Source organism: Geotrypetes seraphini, chromosome 2 (genome assembly GCF_902459505.1).
Source record: "Geotrypetes seraphini chromosome 2, aGeoSer1.1, whole genome shotgun sequence".
In the NCBI taxonomy this organism is placed as follows: domain Eukaryota; kingdom Metazoa; phylum Chordata; class Amphibia; order Gymnophiona; family Dermophiidae; genus Geotrypetes; species Geotrypetes seraphini.
In genome coordinates, this window is record NC_047085.1 from 434,374,803 (window position 1) to 434,395,229 (window position 20,427).

Consider the following 20,427-nt stretch of genomic DNA (forward strand, 5'->3'; position numbering starts at 1 on the left):
TAGATAATATTCGGTTGTAGCTCTCCTTGGCAGATCTTTAAGAACATAAAAATAGCCACACTGGGTCAGACCAATGATCCATCAAGTCCAGTATCCTGTTTCCAACAGTGGCCAATCCAAGTCACAAGTTTGGTTTAGTTTATTTATTTCCCGCCCTTACCCAGGGTGGGTTACAAACTTACATACAAAAAAATACAAAATTACGTACAAAAATACTTGCAAGATCGACAATAAATACACCCACAAAACAGAGCAAAAGATATAAACAATAAAATATATAGGTGACCAACACCTTACTGTCATCATCTCCTCCTCATTAACAACACAGCCTCATACCCTGTATTTCATTTGGCAATAAAGATGCCGTTTCAGCAATCTTTTAAAGTTCTGTATATTCTGTTGCCGACGAATGTACTTGGGGAGATTGTTCCATTCCCTAGGCTCTATACAATGGAATATACTATCCATAGACGTTGCTAGCCTCAGCTCTTTTACAGATGGCATTTGCAGCTCTAATTGTTCTGCAGATCAAAGTGGACGAGACAGTGGATGAGTGGATGAGAGTGGATGAAACAGTGGACAAGTACTTGACAGAAACTCAAATAGTAGCAGGATCTTTGTCACTGTACAGTTGCGTGTTACACATTTTGTGCAGGATGAAGGCAAATGGAATACGTATTAACACTCAGAAAACTAACCCCCTCTTTTATGAATGCATAGCGCTGGTTTTAACGCCGGCAGCAGCGGTAACTGCTCCGACGCTCATAGGAATTCTATGAGCGTCGGAGCAGTTACCACCGCTGCTGGTGCTAAAATCCGGGCTATGCGTTGGTAAAAGAGGGGGGTAAATGCCATTCCTATGTTTTGATAGTAAAGATTGATTCAGATTAGTTTATATCCAATGATTGATAAATCGGTTGTTGTTGTGTAGGGTCATGAAATGGTTAACTGTTGTTTAAAATATTGCTCTGGCCTACATAGCTGAAAACAGTGTACAATCTACTGACCTCATCTGCCTAAAATGTATGTCCCTACCTTACCACATTGTAAGCTAAATATATAAGAGTTTGAGCCATGATGAACCCTACCCTCCTGTACATGTAACATTTAGAAATGTAAGATTTAGATAAGCAGAGAAATGAGCTAGTTTCCTGTAGGACTATAAGTTGTAGCCCTGAACCTATCATAAGTGCTGGCTTAGGACCAATAATAATTGTAGAAAAGTTATAGAAGTAACAAATGAGAAGTTGTAGTTTTTGCATGTATTAGTTTGCATATGTTTAGTGAAAAGGGCATAAAAGTCTGTGCATTTCCTGATTCTAACACTCTAGTAAACTGGCTGTTCACTGTACTAGAGTCCGGCATGCTGTAATAAACCTCTTGTACTTTCTTCACGCCTCTGACTTTGTGTGTCCAAGTGACTTTTCAGTTGTACTAAGGCATTCTGTTAAATCTTTAGGACAGGAAAGATTAGGGCAGTAGCATTTGTCCCAGGTGCCTAAGACTGCTTTGATAAATAACTAAGCAGCTAGGTTGGCGTACTATGCTTATAAGTATCTTCTCAGAAATACCTCAGCCCCACCACTCCACCGCTATGTTGAATTTCAAAAACGCGGGAGATTTACGTGGTAGCTCATCATAGGTAAATCTCCCGCGTTTTTGAAATTCAACATAGCGGTGGAGTGGTGGGGCTGAGGTATTTCTGAGAAGATACTTATAAGCATAGTACGCCAACCTAGCTGCTTATTTATTTATCTTGAGAGAGAGGGTTGGTGATAGACCTATAACTATACTGCTATTATATTAAGACTGCTTTGAGACAGTTGTACTGTACATTTTTAAGAGACAAACATTATTCAGTGTCTCGCAAACTTTGCAAGGTGGTGCACACTGAATTGGGGGCTGCAGTTCAAGGGCATCCGGAATTGCGTGGATGTTGACATGATGATGTCACGCACATGCTCAGCGTCATCATGTCGACATCCGTGCATGCGCAGAGGCCCTCCAGATGGGGCTCTGAGACGACAATGAGGGAAGTGCTGAAAAAGAAAAGCCACGGAGAGGAGGAGAGACACCAGGGAGAAGGAGAGGCACTGTCAGCCGGCTCGGGCGCCTCTCCTCCTCCCCAGCATCTGAAGGCACACCTGGAATCTCACACGGCACACAGTTTGCGATACACTGATTTAGATCATCAGGCATTATGTAGAGTCTGCAGATGTTTTAAATTATTGCAACATGTGTTATACATGGGTTTACCAAGCAAATGGTTGCATTTTTTTTTCAGTTGGTTCAAAATGCTACTGCATGAATTGCTACAGGTGCTGGGAGAAGAGAGTGCACATCTGTCTTTGGCAGAATTGCATTAGTTACCTGTACAGAAAAAAATAAAGTTTAAGGGCCTCTTCTATTAAACTGCGCTGAATGGCCCACCCTGCTCCCGATGCTCATAGAGTTCCTATGAGTGTTGGGAGCAGCGCGGGCCATTCAGCGTGGCTCTCTGCGCTAAAAACTGCTAGCGCAGTTTAATAGAAGAGGGAATAAATGCCTGGTTTTTGATATGGCTCCTTGCTCTTCAGCTGTGAACACAGAACAGATATATTTGTTAAGCAATGCAGCCTTATCTTTATCAGCTTCTACATATTGCTCCCCTTCACCTCTGAGTCTCACAGTGCCACTTTTGCACTTTCAAGGAACAAACGGCCTCTTACAAAGCTGTGCAAGCGGCTGCGCTGCGCTAACGGCCCCGAAGCCCATAGAGATTTAAAGGGCTTCGGGGCTGTTGCAGCACAGCAGCCGCTAGTGTGGCTTTGTAAAAGAGGCTGAAAGACATTGCACTTTCAATGAACAAAGCTGTGATCAGTCCACTTACAGAGGTGTGTTCCTGACAAGCAGTTGTACTCAATCCAAGGCTGTTAGCTGGATATCCTTCCTACACATGGGATCTGGTTGGTGAAATGCAGAAATAGAGCTTTTATCTGCGATGTCTCCAGAGTATTGGAACAAACTACTGAGTCATCTCTATAATAAAACCCTAAGCTGCGCATGCGCACTTCCACTTGCGTGTTCCATATGTCCTTGGCCTGAAGAAGTGCGCATGCTTGACTACAACTGCCCCACACTTGCGGCCCTGTTTGCATTCCAGTGGCAGCAACTGAGTGGTGGAGAGCAGCCCCGCTCCACCCGTTGACCCTCCACAAACCTCCCGGCTCCAGCGGCGTAGGCAGCACCAGTGGAAGCAACTGAGTGGTGGAGAGCAGCCCCGCTCCGCCCGTTGACCCTCCACAAACCTCCCGTCTCCTGCGGCATAGGCAGCACTATAAACACACTGCTTCGCGCCCTTCTACTGCCGATTTCCTCTGCCACGTCTCTGATGACATCATTGGAGACAGATGCGGGAGAGGAAATCGGCAGTAGAAGGCCGTGAAGCAGCGTGTTTAAAGTGCTGCCTACGTGGCTGGAGCCCAGAGGTTTGTTGGCGGTGGGAGGGTCAGGAGCAGGCCAGATCGAGCAGAACAATGGCAGTAAAAGAAAGGGGAGGGGCCGAACAGAGCAGGCCAGATCGCGGTAAGAGAAGGGAAAGGGGGGGGGTGGGGGAAAATGCTGCTACTGCTATACAGGGACTTGGAGTGGAAGGGAAATACCACTGCTGCTTCTGCACAGGAAAGGGGGGGGATAGGAGGGAAATGCTGTTGCTGCTGCATAGAGAAGTGGGATGGAAATGCTGCTGCACAGGGAAATGGGGAAAAATGACAGACAGACAGCGGGAGGGAGGGAGACAGAAAGAAAGAAAGACACAGAAGCAGGGAGAGGGACAGAAAGACAGACAGAGAAAGGGGGCCAGGGAGAGAGAGAGAATCAGCGGGAGGGAGACAGACAGACATATATTCTAGCACCCGTTAATGTAACGGGCTTAATGACTAGATAATAAAACCCTAAGCGGCGCATGCGCACTCCTATCTGCGTGTTCCGTATATCCGTGGCTGGAAGGAGTGCGCATGTGCGCCTACAACTGCCCCACACTCGCAAAGGGAGAAGATACAGAAGCAAAGAAAGACTGACAGACAGCCAGGGAGAGAGACAGTAAGACAGGGGGCCAGGGAAGAGACAGAGACACACAGGGGGACAGAGACAGAAAGAAAGGGGGGCAGGGAGAGAGATAAAAAACATAAAGTAAGAAAGAAAGAAACGCCTCAGCGACCCGTTGTGCTAAAAGTCTACACATCTATTCTAGCACCCGTTAATGTAACGGGCTTAAATACTAGTATAGTATATTTGGAGACAAATCCTTTGGCATTCCAGAAGCAACTTAAAGCAATGTTTATCCCATAAGGAAGTGAGTAGGTTAGGGATCAAGAAGGATCTTTTAATATATATTACAGTCAGCTTCATCTGAGCATATATTAGAGGGGAATGAGACTATTAAGAAGTCTATGGATGAGTATTTTCCTTACATTTTTATGTATTGTAAATAACTAACTACTTTTTACCAAATTGGTGTTATATAAATGTTTATTAAAATGAAAATGAATTACATGGGGGGGAGGGGGTGAACAAAGCCTGCCTGGAATGTGACACTCATTACTTGTTTAATGCTTCCTTCCCAATTAATTTGTCTCTACTAGCAGCAGCTTAGGGACCAAGACTTTTAACCAAAAGGTACAGGATTTTAAATTTACATGACAACTTTCAGATAAATCAGTATCCAGTCTTGCATGAACAAACAAAAATTGATTAGATGGTAAATGCAGACTGTGGTCTTATTGTACAACAATAATGCAGAATGCAGCAACCAAATTGGTTTGAACTGTATTTTATCAATGCAATCTTAATAAATTCAGCATAAAATAAAACCAACCAACCAACCAATGAGATGATTTAGTGGGTTGTTATTAAGGTGCTTTAAGACAATGACACGTTATTAGCATCTTAACGTTCAATACTACCATAACACACTTCATATTATATAAATCAAATAATATAGCTTGCTGTGAACACATTATTAAAAATTAATTGTAGTTTTTTTCTAATATTACACCTAATCAGTAAATCGCTTGGATCCATTTGACCAGACAAGGCAGTATAGAAAGTTTTAACTGGACTATAAACTATAAACTTATTCCAGGAAAAATAATGCCAGCTTTAAGCTGCAACTAATTCTCTTGCATTCTCTAGTGGTCCAGAGAGTTCTGGGGTAGAAGTGATCGCTAGTTAATCCTGCCCCTGCTGGTACTGGTTTCAAAATTGTACCACAATCCTTAGTGGTAGTCTCTTGCCCCCGATATTCAGTCGGCAGTGGTCAGCTTCTTTTTTCTTTTTTTAATGCTGATCGTTGTCAGCTACATTATCCCCTGATATTAAGTGCTGGGCCACTTCCAGTCACTTGCTTTGAATATCAGGTGAGTTTCTGAGCTGGCTGGCCTCCCAGAACTTATGCAGGTCTGGCTGATATTCAGCCAGGACTGCATAAGGGTTTTGAGCCCCAGCTGAATATCTGGCTGGGCTCGCATAGCTTTGTTTTTAAATAATATTTTTAAAAACACTGCTCACAACCCCCACCAATCCCCCTTTTCCTCCCCACAGTCTGCGACAACACCCTCCCCAATGTCTATGTAGCCCCCCTTTCCCCTGACTGCTTTTGTATCTGCTGGTACTTCCTGTAGTACGCAAACTTCCATGAGATGTCACAGCAGCCATTTTGAGGAGCTGCTGCAAGAGGCAAGAGTGAGGGGCCCAACCCCTGTTGGACCACCAGGGTGAACGGTAGGCCCATGGTGGCTTACCTAGACATTGGGGGGATGGGAAGTTTGGGGGGTTCTTGGAGGAGTGTCTCAGGCTGGGGGGAAGGCAAGGGAAGGTCAAGAGGGGGTTGGGAGCAGTTATTTTTTTCTTTTTTAATGCTATGAGGGTGCTGGCCTGATATTCAGTGCCAACACCCACACAGCAGAATGGCCTGATTTAGGACAGCTTTAGAGCTATCCTAAATTAGGCTGCTAAGCTATGCAGGTGCCAGCACTAAATAATGGCAACACTCTGAAAACCAGGAGCTCCTCTCCAGTGCCACACCCCAGTGCTATTTCTGACCTGCCCACCTTTTACTTGAGCGGTCTGAGGGGATATTCAGCAGCACTCTCTGGTTAATTATTGCTGAATATCCCTACTTAGGCAGTGGGAAGCAATTTAAGCAGGCAGGAGAGGCTCCCAGGCTGCAATTTATCCATCCCAGGCTGCAATTTGTCCTCTTCCATTGTCGTGACTCCCTATGTGGATCTTCTCCCATAATATACAGGAATATCTTGCCAGCAATAGGCCTCTGGTACCATTGCTCCAACCTATATCTTTCTAGTGCCACAATGCCCCTCTTAGACTGGTGTCCCTAGTTACACAGCTGTATTTGTCTGGCCATGAGCTCCATCTCCTGCAGCTGCAATCTGTCACCTATCCTTCCACAGTATCCCTATGTGCCTTTTCCTGGAGCATTGCAGCAAGAGAGTCATTGACAGACAGATGGACAGACAGACAAATCAACAGGGCTACAAATCCAAAGATATGTCATTGAAATGAATGAATGTCATCTGCTAGTAATAGTACATTCTCTTCTTAAATAGTGCACCCTATTTGCACATACCCCTTAATTCTATAAACTTACATGCTCAAATTTCTGACTAGCATGCAAATTTGCACTCAGAGGTTTTGAAATAACGTTGTAGAATAACATGGAAACATGATAGCAGGTAACGACCAAATGACTATTCTATTCTGCCCATCCGCAGCATCCACTATCTCCTCCTCTCCCTAAGAGACCCCACATGCCTGTCCAAAGCTTTTATGAATTGAGACACAATCTTTGTCTCCACCACTTCTACCAGGAGACTATTCCATGCATCTACCACCCTTTCTGTAAAAAAGTGTTTCCTTAGATTACTCTTGAGCCTATCACCTCTTAACCTCATTTTATACTCTCTCAATCTGGAGTCTCCTTTCAATTGAGAGAGACTTGCCTCGTGTATTTATGTCACATAAGTATTTAAATGTCTTTATCATATCTTCCTCCTCCAAAGTAACATAACATAATACTCGATTTCTATACCGCATAACCGGCAAGTTCTATGCAGTTTACAAAATTAATTTTAAAAAAACAATGTTAGAAATGTTCATAACCATTAATTAGTATACTTATTGAGATCTTTAACTCTATTTCCATATGCCTTCCTCTGGACCAACTCTATCCTGTTTATATTTTTTGAAAGTGCGTTCTCCAGAATTGTACCTAATATTCTAAATGAGGTCTCACCAGAGTGTTATAAAGGGGCAATAATATCTCCTTTTTTCTACTGGCCATTCCTTTTCCTATGCACCCAAGCATCATTTTAGCTTTCACCATCACCTTTTCAACCTGTTTGGCCACCTTAAGATCATCACATTCTAGAACACCCAAGTCCTGCTCCTCTTTCATGCACTAAAGATCTTCACCCCCTAAATTGTACCATTCCCTCAGGCTTTTGCAGCCCAAATGCATAACCTTGTATTTTTTTAGTATTAAATCTTAGCTGCCAAATTTCTGACCATTCCTCAAGGTTCACAAGGTCCTTCCTCATGTTTTCCACATCATCAGGGGTGTCTAGATTTTGGTATCATCTACAAATAATCAAATTTTACTGGTCAGCCCTTCAGCAATATCGCTTGCAAAAATATTAAAAAAGAACAGGCCCATGAACCAAACCTTAAGGCACACCACTGGTAACATCCTTTTCCTCAGAGTGATCTCTATTGACCACTACCCTCTGTCTACTTCTGCTCAACCCAGTCAATCACATTGGTGTCCATACCAAGGACATGCAGTTTGTTTATTAGATGCCTGTGTGGAACAATGTAAATGCTTTGTTAAAATCTAAATACACCTTATCACCAGCCCATAGTTCCCCACTTTTTCCTTATTTCCACTTTTGTGGAGATGGACCACATCTGCCCTTCTCCAATCCTCCAGTACCACTCATGACTCTAGAGAAGCATTGAAAAGATCAGCCAGTGGAGCTGCCAGAATTCCCTAAGTTCCTTCGGATGTACTGCATTTGCCCTAAGCACTGGCAAGTTAGATGCAAAGCATTGATAAAGAAGGGTAAGAAAGAATATGAAGAGAAACTTGCCAAAGCGGCAAAAACACATAATTTTTTTAGGTACATCAGAAGCAGAAAACCTGTGAGGGAATCCATGGGACCGTTGGATGATCAAGGAGCAAAAAGGGTGCTTAGAGAGGATAAGGCCATAGTGAAGAGACTGAATGAATTATTTGCTTCGATCTTTACGGAAGAAGATGTAAAAGATCTAGCTGAACCAGAAATAGATTTCAAGGGTGATGATGTGGAGAAATTCAAAGAAATCTAAGTGAATCTGGAAGAAGTACTAAGCCAAATCGACAAGTTAAAAAGTGATAAATCACCTGGACTGGATGGTATACATCCCAGGGTACTAAAAGAACTCAATTGCTGACCTACTGTTAGTTATCTGTAACCTGTTGCTAAAATCATCTGTAGTACCTGAAGATTGGATGGTGACCAATATTACCCCAATTTTTTAAAAGGGTTCCAGGGAGATCCGGGAAATTACAGACTGGTGAGCCTAACTTCAATGCCAGGCAAAATGGTGGAAACAATTATAAAAAATAAAATCATGGGATACTTAGACAAACATGTTTAATGAGACATGGGTTCAGCCGAGAGAGATCTTGCCTCACCAATTTTCTTGATTTTTTTGAATGTATGAATAAACATGTGGATAAAGTTGAGCTGGTTGATGTAGTGTATCTAGATTTTCAGAAAGCTTTTAACAAAATTTCTCATTAGAGGCTCCTGAGAAAAGAATCATGGGATAGGTGGCAAAGTTCAGTTGTGCATTAGGAATTGGTTATCAGATAGAAAACAAAGGTCATGGTTAAATGGTCAATTTTCTCAATGGAGGAGAGTAAACAGTATAGTGCCACAGGGATCTGTACTGGGACCGGTGCTATTTAATTTATTTGTAAATGATCTGGAAATTAGAACAACGAATGAGGAGATTAAATTTGCAGATAACACTAAACTGTTCAAAGTTGTTAAAATGCATGCAGATTATGAAAAATTACAGACAGACCTTAGGAAATTGGAAGACTGGGCGTCCAAGTGGCAGATGAAATTTAATGTGGACAAATGCAAGGTGATGCACATTGGGAAGAATAACCCAAATCACTGTTACCAGATGCTAGGATCCACCTTGGGGGTTAACGCCCTAGAAAAGGATCTGGGTGTCATTGTAGTCAATACGATGAAACCTTCCGCCCAATATGCAGTGACGGCCAAAAAAGCAAACAAGATGCTAGGAATTAATAAAAAGGGATAGTTAATAAGACTAAGAATGTTATAATGACTCTGTATTGCTCCATGGTGTGACCTCACCTGGAATATTGCGTTCAGTTCTGGTCTCTTTATCTCAAGAAAGATATAACAGCACTAGAAAAGGTTTAAAGAAGAGCGATCAAGATGATAAAGAGGATGGAACTCCTCTCGTATGAGTTAAGACTAAAAAGGTTAGGGCTCTTCAGCTTGGCAAAGAGACAATTGAGGGGCGATATGATTGAAGTACACATAGTGCTGAGTGGAGTAGAACGGGTACAAGTGGATCGATTTTTCATTCCATCAAAAATTACAGACTAGGGGACACTCGATGAAGTTACAAGGAAATACTTTTAAAAATCAATAGGAGAAAATATTTCTTCACTCTGGAATGCATTGCCAGAGCTTGTAGTAAGAGTGGGTAGCATAGCTAGTTTTAAGAAAGGTTTGGACAATTTCCTGGAGGAAATGTCCATACTATGTTATTGAGAAAGACACGGAGAAGCCACTGTTTGCCCTGGGTCAGTAGCATGGAATGTAGCTACTCTTTGTGTTTTTGCCAGGTACTAGTGAGCTGGATTGGCTACCGTAAGAACGGGTTACTGGGCTTGATGGACCATTGGTCTGACCCAGGAAGACTATTCTTACGTTCTTAATTTCTTTATCCATCTTTAGTTTAGCAAGCTTCTCATGAACATAATCCTCTGAAAATTGATCAGGGTGTACCACACCTCCAGTTCTATTTGCTTTTGTTTTCTGCAATCTCACTCATGGTGATTCAGCTGTGAACACAGAACAGAAATATTTGTTAAGCAATTCAGTCTTATCTTTATCAGCTTCTACATATGCCTTCCCTTCAACTTTTGAATCTATCAATGTCACTTTTGCACTTCCTCTTATCACTAATATACAGTATCTAGAGAAGAGTCTTGTCCCCCCCCCCATTTTACCGTGTCTGCTATTTTTTTTCTTCCATTTGCATCTTTGTTTTCCTGACTACTCGACCACCCTCTGTTAACTTTTCCAGATATATTTGCCAGTCTTCTTTCTGCAATCTTTTGTAGTTTATGAAAGCTAATCTCTTTTTCTTTACCTTCTCAGCTACTACTTTTTAGAACCAAATCAGCCTTCTTTTCCTCTTACTTTTATTTACTCAGTTGTACTCATAATTTAATAATCGGCTACTGCACCAGGCAAGAGTGAGTGAACATCAAGAAAGGCCTGGGAGGCTTGGGCCTGCCTGTTGGGCTAAAACAGACTGCAAAACCAAAGAAGTGCAAATGACTTGAAGAATAAGGACCAAATATTGCACATTTCTCATCTCTTTTTCTTGTGATTTTGGGCTAAAACAGACTCATACTACCTCCTAGAGGATAGTGTAGACAGGAACATACACTAATTATAATTAGCCTTCTAGAATTTAGGGGAGATCGGAAGAGGTGCTGCAGTTCCAGGCTGTTGTAGAGGCGATCTGAAGGGTGGGGAAGCCTGAACTCCTCTGCTTCTACCTGGAGGTTAACCAGGCACTGGCTGATAGTCTCATCAGTGCCTGGTTATCTAGCCACATAAAGTTAGGACAGCTCTTTTGCTGTCCCGATTTTATGTAGGTGCTTAGCTGGTTAGCGGACTGAAAATCACCACCAACTGGCTAAGTTTCCATTCCTTCCTAACTCTGGTCCAGACCGCCCACAACCTAGTCAGTTTTGGCATGGGTGGTTAGAGGAAAGCCCCACACAGGCCACTTAAATGGACTGGAATCTCTCCTGGCTGTTTAACTCACTCTGAACATCAACCCTTCTATATTTAGAATTAAGAGAGCCAAAAGTTATTTAATCTGACTTGAAATATATAAATCACATTTTTAAAAAACCAAGACTTGTTTGCTGATTTTTCCTGTATTGATTTTTTTTTTTCTTCTGATGTTTCTTGCAGAGAGTAAGCTTATCCTTCGATTTTCCATTTTATGGACATTTTCTACGAGAAATTACTGTGGCAACCGGGGGTAAGTGGCTTTCTACAGGCTCACTTGTACTGTTTTGAGAAGATTTTCATGTAGAAGCTAAATACTATAAGATGAGAGGGTAAGAAAATATGTTTGTGGAGTATTTTGAACTGAGAGCTTTTCTTTCTTTATTTCTTACATGAGCAAGATATTTTAATATGGTTTTCAGTGTAGCTGACGATAAACCTGTAATCAGATTAGAAGTACTTGCATAAAAGTTGCCATACTGGGACAAAACGAAGGGCCATCAAGCCCAGTATTCTGTTTCCAGGTCGCAATTACCTGGCAAGTTCACAAGGAGCAAAATTGATTTTATGTTGCTTATCCTAGGAATAAGCAGTGGATTTCCACAAGCCATCTTAATAATGGCTTATGGACATCTCTTTTAGGAAATTATCCAAATCTTTTGTAAACCCTGCTAAGCGAACTGCTTTCATTCCATTCTCCAGCAACAAATTCCAGAGTTTAATTACCCGAGTGAAGAAATATTTTCTCCAGTTTGTTTTAAATCTAGTCCTAACATAGAAACATAGAAACATAGAAGATGACAGCAGAAAAGGGCTACAGCCCATCAAGTCTGCCCACTCTGCTTATCCACCCCCTGTCTATGCCCTAATGACCCAATTTCCTTATCTTGACCCTCGTAGGGATCCCACATGGGTATCCCATTTATTCTTAAAGTCTGGCACGCTGTCTGCCTCGATTACCTGCACTGGAAGCTTGTTCCAATGATCAACCACTCTCTCTGTGAAGAAATACTTTCTGGTGTCGCCATGAAATTTTCCGCCCCTGAGTTTGAGCGAGTGCCCTCTTGTGGCCGAGGGTCCCTTGAGAAAGAAAATATCATCTTCCACTTCGACACGTCCCGTGAGGTACTTAAATGTTTTGATCATGTCTCCCCTCTCCCTACGTTCCTCGAGAGTGTAGAGCTGCAATTTGTTCAGTCTCTCTTCGTACGAGAGACCCTTGACCCTAGTACATATTTTTGGAAAGCGTAAACAAGTGATTCATATCTACCCGTTCCACTCAACTCAGTATTTTATAGGCCTCTATCATATCTCCCCTGAGCTGTCTCTTCTCCAGGCTGATGATCCTTAATCACTGTAGCTTTTCTAATAGGAAGGTTTTATCATTTTCATCTCCTTTCTCTGTATCATTTCTGATTCCGCTATATCTTTTTTGAGATGCGGTGACCAGAACTGCTAGAATTTTGGCTAACTGCTTAATGGAACCCCTATAAAAAATTGATTTCACCAGACCAGACTGTATTTATTAGTGTCAGGTACTCCTCTAACAATACTAGAATATGTCTTCATCTCATTAACCATACTAAACAATTAACTTATTTAGCCTTCCTGGTATCCAAAGAGAAAGCCTTTGATAGAATGGAATGGCCATATCTATTTAAGGTGTTAACACTGATGTGTGTTCAGCTCTAATTATATACATATGGTCCAATTTCTTTACTTGAATCCAGTTACCATCAGTATTACACTGAGCAACAATCTTTACAGGAGCATTCACATCATTACAGGAGTTCTCCATATGGTTCTTGGTATGTGAAACAACGGATATCTTGGACCCCTGAGGAAGGAGTATTTTTCGAAACATAGACCATGTTGTGTCCCAATTTCCACCCAATGAGAACCACTGTTTGGAAAGCAACATTCCATTGTCTTCAGTAAAGTTCCTGAATCTGGTACATCGTCTCTGCAGTTTTCCTTTTCATTTTGCTGTTTGACTCTCACTGCAGACTTGTTGGATTTTGTTTTTGTTTTATCTTCCGTTGACAATATTATCCCCCATGTATCACTTAGATAGGGGTGCCCACTTTTACCCTTGTTTTTTGATGTGGTGCTGGAACCCCTGTTTTGTACTATTTGAACATCACCTGACATCCAGGGTATTTCTCCGAGAGGGATAGATTGCAAACTCTATGCAAACACAGATGTCATACTGCTCTATCTCTCCAGTCCTGAATCTACAATTCAAATACCACTGTGGTTATCTTAGGAGAAACAAATTTTAATGCCCATGTAATTTCAATTATCTTATTTGGGGCTTCCATTCCTAAAATATTGATCAATAACCTTCTTCTGAGGTTTATAACTCAAACATTGCATGTTCTCAGCAATGCATGCCCACCTACTGTCCACAGTTCTCACAAATTCCCATTGTGGTGGAACCTCAGCTTCAAGAACTGCAATCAAATCTTGTGCTGGAAACAGTAGATGCTGGCAGGCATGTGAAAACTTGCTCATGTTATATTTGGAACCCATATCTCTACCTCTGAAGAGCTATGAAAACTTTTCAGTCTGGACTTTGTGCAGTATTATAAATGGATTCAATTACATCATATTCTTATTTCACAGTGCAAAAATTCATCTTACTTTCTGTTGAACCTGAGCTAAAATGGGATCTGTGCATCTTTTCTTTATAGACATACTCAACATGGCTCTCATCATTCCACTTCTGTAGCTCTCACGCATATCTGGAAAGTGGAAATTCACTCTGTAATATCAGAGGCCTATTGGGACTCCCTGTGGCTCCAGATGGTACGCTGTACTATTTCTTCTTCACTGACCCAGTCACTATATTTTATTGCTCACAGAATACTATGAACAGCAGTGAGATTATACAAATTAAAGATCTTTACATCCAATCTCTGTTGTTCGTGCTCTTTGGAAGTAGACACTTTGGGCCATATATTATTCTTCTGCTCAACTCTACAACTTTTCTTGCATCAAGTGAGGCAAAAAATATGCCTGATTCTTTGCAAACAAGCCATCCTGTCATATTTTCTTTTTTTTTTCCTCTACCTCTGCCCAATTAATTGCACTGGAGAAGGACAGGGCATGATTGCAACAATGCTCCAGGATAGCTTAAGAAACTGAGAGCACTTAGACAATTTCAAAGAAAATTTTTGGTGGAAATCTCTGTTTGGTTTATAAATATGAAGCTATTTCAGTGGAATGCACTGACCGTTTTAAGAAATTCTGTGCTAAAGGCTCCTCTTTGCAAGCATATCTGCTTATCTAGGATACACAGTCATTTAAGATACTAGGGGAGGGTGGGTTCCTCACTATTCTGCGTGCAATACAGTATACGTATTACATGTTATTTCTCTTTGATTAACTGTATAATAAAAGTAGTGAATTTAAAAAAAATCTGTTGTGGTTTGTTGTTCCCTTAGGAAGTCAGATTAAATAAAATACATATATACCCCATTCAGTACTTTGGCAGGTTGAAATGGCTGTTTGAGAAAGACAACCCTAACTGAAAATTATGTTATTCAAGTCACAAGGATATGTGGATAAGTACGGATTAAGTACAAACACTGAGCCAGATAAGGGCAGACTATGGAAAAATCTAAATAAATGAGTTTACCTGCTAAAGGAAAAAAAAAGCTTAGTTCTGATCCTTTCAAACTAGGTTGGAGGAAAACATCTATAGATTTACACTTTTATGTGACATGCTCAAGGATTCACACCTTCTGTGATAACTGAATGTTTAAACTCTGTGAATTAGTCAAAATTACTCTCAGAAAATCTGGATTTTCTTCAAAAATTATTGCAGCTGTTTCCCTTTCCTGCTGGTAAAACCCCTCCCTATATGTTCTAGCATTTATGTGGTCATTGTTGCTGCCTTGCTCACTTTTTTTTTGTAGTCGAGCTCAATAGACCAGTTTTAGAAGTTTTTCTTGTTTGCTATGCATCAGTATTCAGCCCACCACCATCATATATTACTGTCTTGAACATCTGCACCTGAAAAACTTGTTGCAATTTATTTGCATTATATGCAAGTTACAAACTCTTGACATAATCTTCAAGCTTTGTTACTTTATTTCTGCTATACTTGGTTCTATCAAATGCAAATACTATCATATAAAAAAATCCTACTGCATTCCTTTATATTTACAATATGAAAATGTTGAACAGGACTGGTTTTAAGACTAGAATCTGAAATATTCCACTCTTTCCTTTTGATTATCCAGACCAATAGTTCTCAACCTACTGTAAAAATGTGTTCCCACAATGTAATCTTTTGGTGTTTAAAAGTATGTATGTTTTTGCCTAATCTACTGTGTGTGTGTGAGAGGCCCTGGGTACAATGCCCTCAGAGGACCAGCGGGAAATGAAATTAATAATGATAGCTAAGTAGTTGCATAAAAGGTATAATTTATATATACAGTATATATATTGTAAAAGGGACACCTATAAACAAACTATAAACATGACCTTTAACACCACTCATGCAGTGTCTCCCTGATCCACTGCAGTGAAATCTCCTGAGGCTTTTGAGATTAACTAGGCCACAGCCTAAATACCACTATCTTCAGTAAACCAGACAGCACACCATATTCTTGTGGAAAAAAAAATGTTTTATTTCATTAAGGCTTCTTTGTGCACTCATTAATTGTCAGGTAGCCTTGTACACTTGCCTTCAAAACAATCAATTAAGAACACCAAGAAAAAACTCCCCAAACAAAAAAAGAGTCCACTTTTTAGTCCACCAGGATTAAACACAGTCCTAGTTCATCTGGATTATCCTCCTCCAAATCAAAAGCAAAAACAAAACAAAACCCCATCTCCTTTCAAGGCTCTCGAGGCTCTTCAATTAGCTGGACTGGTATTGAGCCCAAATTACCAGAGAGCCTGGAGGGTAGTGATGGTCCCATAGTTGTTATCATACCCACAAAACAGCATTGTATTTGCTGTTCAAAAAACAATACCACTACTAACCCAGAGTCCAGGTATTTTAGCATTTCTTTGCCTAAGCATTTCACAGACCAGGAGCATTAATAAAGAAGAAAAAGAAAAGCCATAATATATGGGCTTGGTAATAGGTGGAAGGCAGCTAGCATTTGGCATCTCTGAGTTCACAGGGGCTTTTACAAGTACAGAGTATACAGTTGAATCTAGAGTTGTTTCTATGCTTTTGTGAATGAGAAAAGACAGTATTTCCCAAATAGGTGCTGTGCTATGTGGGAAAAGAGGGGGTAGAGAGGAAAATAAGCAAGAATACAGAGAGAGGGTTCAGAGAGTCCATAGAGAAAGAGGAGAGTGGTCAAGAGAGAAGGCTTTTAATAAATTAGAATCTTGTTCTAAAAATAGCATCTATTATTGCTGATAAGTATGTATTTCCAGAATCTTTCTGTTCATAATTTGGAAACTGTTTGAAATAATGATAAGCTTAAATGATAAGGAAAGTGTGACACTTATAGGAATGCTAGATGGAATTAGTCTGTATGGCTTCTTTTTCCATCCAAGTAACATATCTTCTTAATAAAATAGTCCAATCTGGCTGGATATTTAAGGTATGTGGATTCTGTGCAGGAGCTTTTTGTGTCTATCTGTACTGACATGCTCAGGATCATATCTGTTTAATATAATATCCCATAGGCCTTTGCTGATAGAAAATGCTGACAGCTGACAATGTAAGGTTGACATCTCCCATACTCTTTTTTTCAAATGAAATCAAGCTTGTGGTACCATTCTATATGGCATGTACTTCTGCAGCGGTTATATAAATAGCCAGTTTGCCCTTCTATGATGTCTCTCTCTTACCTCCAATATTAGTTATATCCCCAGGTCCTCTTATCCTGCACAGTCTCTATGGCTATGGAGATAAACTTCCCATTATGAGTCGAAACTTCTGTCTTAGGTTGTATGGTCATCTGGGCGGAGAAACCCAATATGCGACATCTTACCCATTTTGGGATGCAGGAAATTTTCTCAGGAGGTTTAGGCCTAAAAGTACCAAGTTGGAATATGAGAGTGTAGGAAGAGACCATATACTATGTCTGACCCTGGTATGCAATGCAATAGAATTTGCCAGATTAGCCAAATTAGTGAAATTAGTAAGTGTCAGAGAGAGATACTGGAAAATCATGTGTAATTATCTTAAAAGATAGGGAGAACCTTGTGAGACATGCATTGTAAAGAGATGTGCATGTGTTTCATTTTGCAACATAGGAAAATTATTTCAATACATAGCACAATTTATAAATAATTACAATAATGACAGGGAATAAAAACATTAAAGACAAGATAGGCAAATAACCAAAGAGGTTCCCAGAGACATAAGCATCTCATAGCAAATTTTCAACAGTTTGTGTGATCTGTCCATTTTCAAAATCAATGGTATGATTCACTTTTTTGGAGGTTGTCTTGTCATAGTCCTTCACTCCATTCCCATAGACCCCTGGGACTGCCTTACCATTCCTAATTGGTCTGGAATATCATAGGGTAAAAGTGATGCTAAGTAGCTTCTGTTCCTGCTGGCTCTAGGCCTTGAAAATCCTAACTTGCATTTCTAGTGCCTACCTTTCCCAAAGGCATGATTCTCTAAACGGTGTTGTCACAAAATTGACATGCAATCGGCAGCCGCTTATAAGGTGGCTGCCGCTAACAGCACTTCTTAGAGAATCCAGCCCTTACTCTATATTCTCGAATATAAACCTAGATGTTTGGGCCAAAAATGGAGGTCTCAATTTATATTCAAGTCCTCCCCCTCTCAGACCCATCTCAGGCCTTTCCCCAGGTGAACTAGGGCAAGAGTGATCCTTCTATGCGCCACTAGGCCACCCCTCCACTCCACTGTAGCCTTGAGAGACTGCTATGAGTTTGGTTTATATTCAAATCAACTTTTTTTCTCCCTTTTATGAGGGGGAAACAAGGTTGCCTCGATTTATATTTGGATGGGTTTGTATTCGAGCCAAGCCCTTCCCAATTTTAGGCTGGAGGCTTTTTGTGTTTTGTGCTATGAACGTTTGAATGATAAAGTATATTTTCCAGGAACTGAATTTTGTTCTCTGAACTGTACTTACCTGAGCTCTGCTAGGAGCAGACTTGGGAATACAGTCTTTGATGGAGAGCATCTCTGTGAAGAAATAAAACACAGGGAGAACTGTTTGCATCAGGAGGGAAAATCCAGAATGCTGCAAGAGTTTTCTTCATGCCATTTCTTTTTGTTGTATGCATTTTCTAGTATGTTGGAAAATTGAGCCATTCTGAACTTTAATTTGACTAGTAAATTTTCTTTTGTTACCATCCTGGAACTTTGTTGGTGGTTTGTGTCTAGTTCCTATAAGCCCTGCAGGGTGACTTCATTCAGTCACACGCCGGTGTACTTTTGGTCTGTGGCCACTGGAGGCACTGCAGAGTCCCGTCCTAAGGTTCTGGTGCTGGCTACAATGTATACACTCCAGGTTTGAGCCACATATATACTGCTGAATACAAATTATCTCCTTACCACCATATCACTACTTGCACCTCCCAGTTTTTAAATTACGTCCGTCACTAAATATTTTGGACCAAATAGTTCCGGTCTTTTGACGTTTCAACACCCACCTTGACATTTTTCAGCCGCAGATGCATTTTATTTTCAACCTTTTTTAAATTTTATACCCATCATATATTCATTTTAATTTATTTTAATAAAGACCGTTTTATATATATTTTGTATATATTTACTTTAAAAAGTTTGTGTTTATGTTCCTTAAGGGCTTTTACCTTACCACCCACATATGTTGTGATATAATTATACCTATTAGGTATGTATTTCAGATTTATTTATACCTCTAAGACTTTGTTTTCATTCTTTCTGGTTTCTTCTGATTTAATCTCCTTCACATTGTTCTAGTACTTTCACACATCACCTCAGCACCAGTTAGGTTACTCTTTTTGAGTCAACTCTTACCACATCACTTTATCACCTTTTCAATCAGTCACATGATTTTTCAATATATTTTAATTAGTCATAATCACATTCATATCCTTAGGACCCCTGAGGAAGATGTGTTAGTCGAAACATGGACCATATTGGGTCCCCTTCACTGTACACATGTGGATTGACTCGTCTGTTTTTACAGACTCAATAAAAGCCTGCATCAGGAACATTTGTTTCCACTATTTCCTTTGTTTGACTTGTTAGTTCATTGTGGAAATTTTGGATTCTTTCTTGGTTGACTGTATACAAACACACAGCAATTTAAAGATGGACTCAAAGTACATAATATGAGGTTTTGATCCAAAATCTTACCTAATACCTTGATTCTTTCCCATACTTTTTATGATATAAATCATAGACCACAAAAAAATACAAGTTGCTTAAATTGTTTAAATTCCCCAAACCAGTCCTTAAGTTTCAAGTTTATTTTTGACTTATTGAATCGCTTAATTTAATTTGCTAAGTGATTTACAGATAAAAAAATAGATACATCAGATTAATTATAAGAGGATACATAAGTTTGACACATTATCATACAAAATAATAAATAAGGTCATACAAACTAACAGATACACGGGGAAAGAAAGGGTAGAACTACAATCGTATATATAAAAGAAAACATAAATGGTAAAAACAACAGGTAGGGGAGATAACGGGGAGATAAAAAGATAAAAAAGGAAAAATTTGATATTAATCCTTAATTAAGCTTATAAATTAAACGCATCTTTAAAAAGGAAACTCTTTAAACTGCTTTTAAACTGTTTCAGATCATTTTCTTCTCTAAGATACTGGGGCAAGCTGTTCCATAATTGTGGGGCTATTACAGAAAAAATATCAGAGCGACGAGTTCCAATGACTTTTAGTGATGGAACTGTTAGGAGCTTTTGATTGGTGGATCTTAAAGAGCGTGACGTACTATGTGGAATAAGTAATCTATTAATAAATTGGGGTTCATTTGTAGTCAATGTTTTAAAAACCAAAAGTAAGATTTTAAAAGTAATACGATGGGCAATAGGAAGCCAAGTGATATACATGAAGTGAATTGTGATTTAATAAAATCTTTCATCACTTTATAAAAATGCACCTTTTCAGGCTTGCTAGCTCAGACAAAGGGAAGAAAGAATCAAAGGTGAAAAAAAAAACCCAGAACGAAATGGACATTTTAAACTAAAAGACTATAGGTGTCTAATTTAGGGATTACAGGTGTCTAAATTGAATGGCTTTGTTGCATTTGCAGCACGGGAATCACTACCATGGCATTGTGAAAGGACCCCTTAAAGTTGCTAACAAAATAAAAATTCATTATAGAGGTGAAATAAAAAGCAGGAG

The 20,427-nt window shown here is 40.0% G+C and overlaps 1 protein-coding gene across 5 annotated transcripts in view; it reads left to right on the forward strand.

The window, feature by feature from the left end:
• The window catches only part of PLXDC2 (plexin domain containing 2), a 600,976-nt gene that overhangs the window by 419,656 nt on the left and 160,893 nt on the right, over positions 1-20,427 (forward strand). For all 5 annotated transcript variants that reach the window (XM_033931311.1, XM_033931312.1, XM_033931308.1 and 2 more), the window contains one exon: positions 11,298-11,367. In XM_033931311.1, the coding sequence (XP_033787202.1) occupies positions 11,298-11,367 (70 nt within the window). The remainder of the gene's footprint in view (positions 1-11,297; positions 11,368-20,427) is intronic.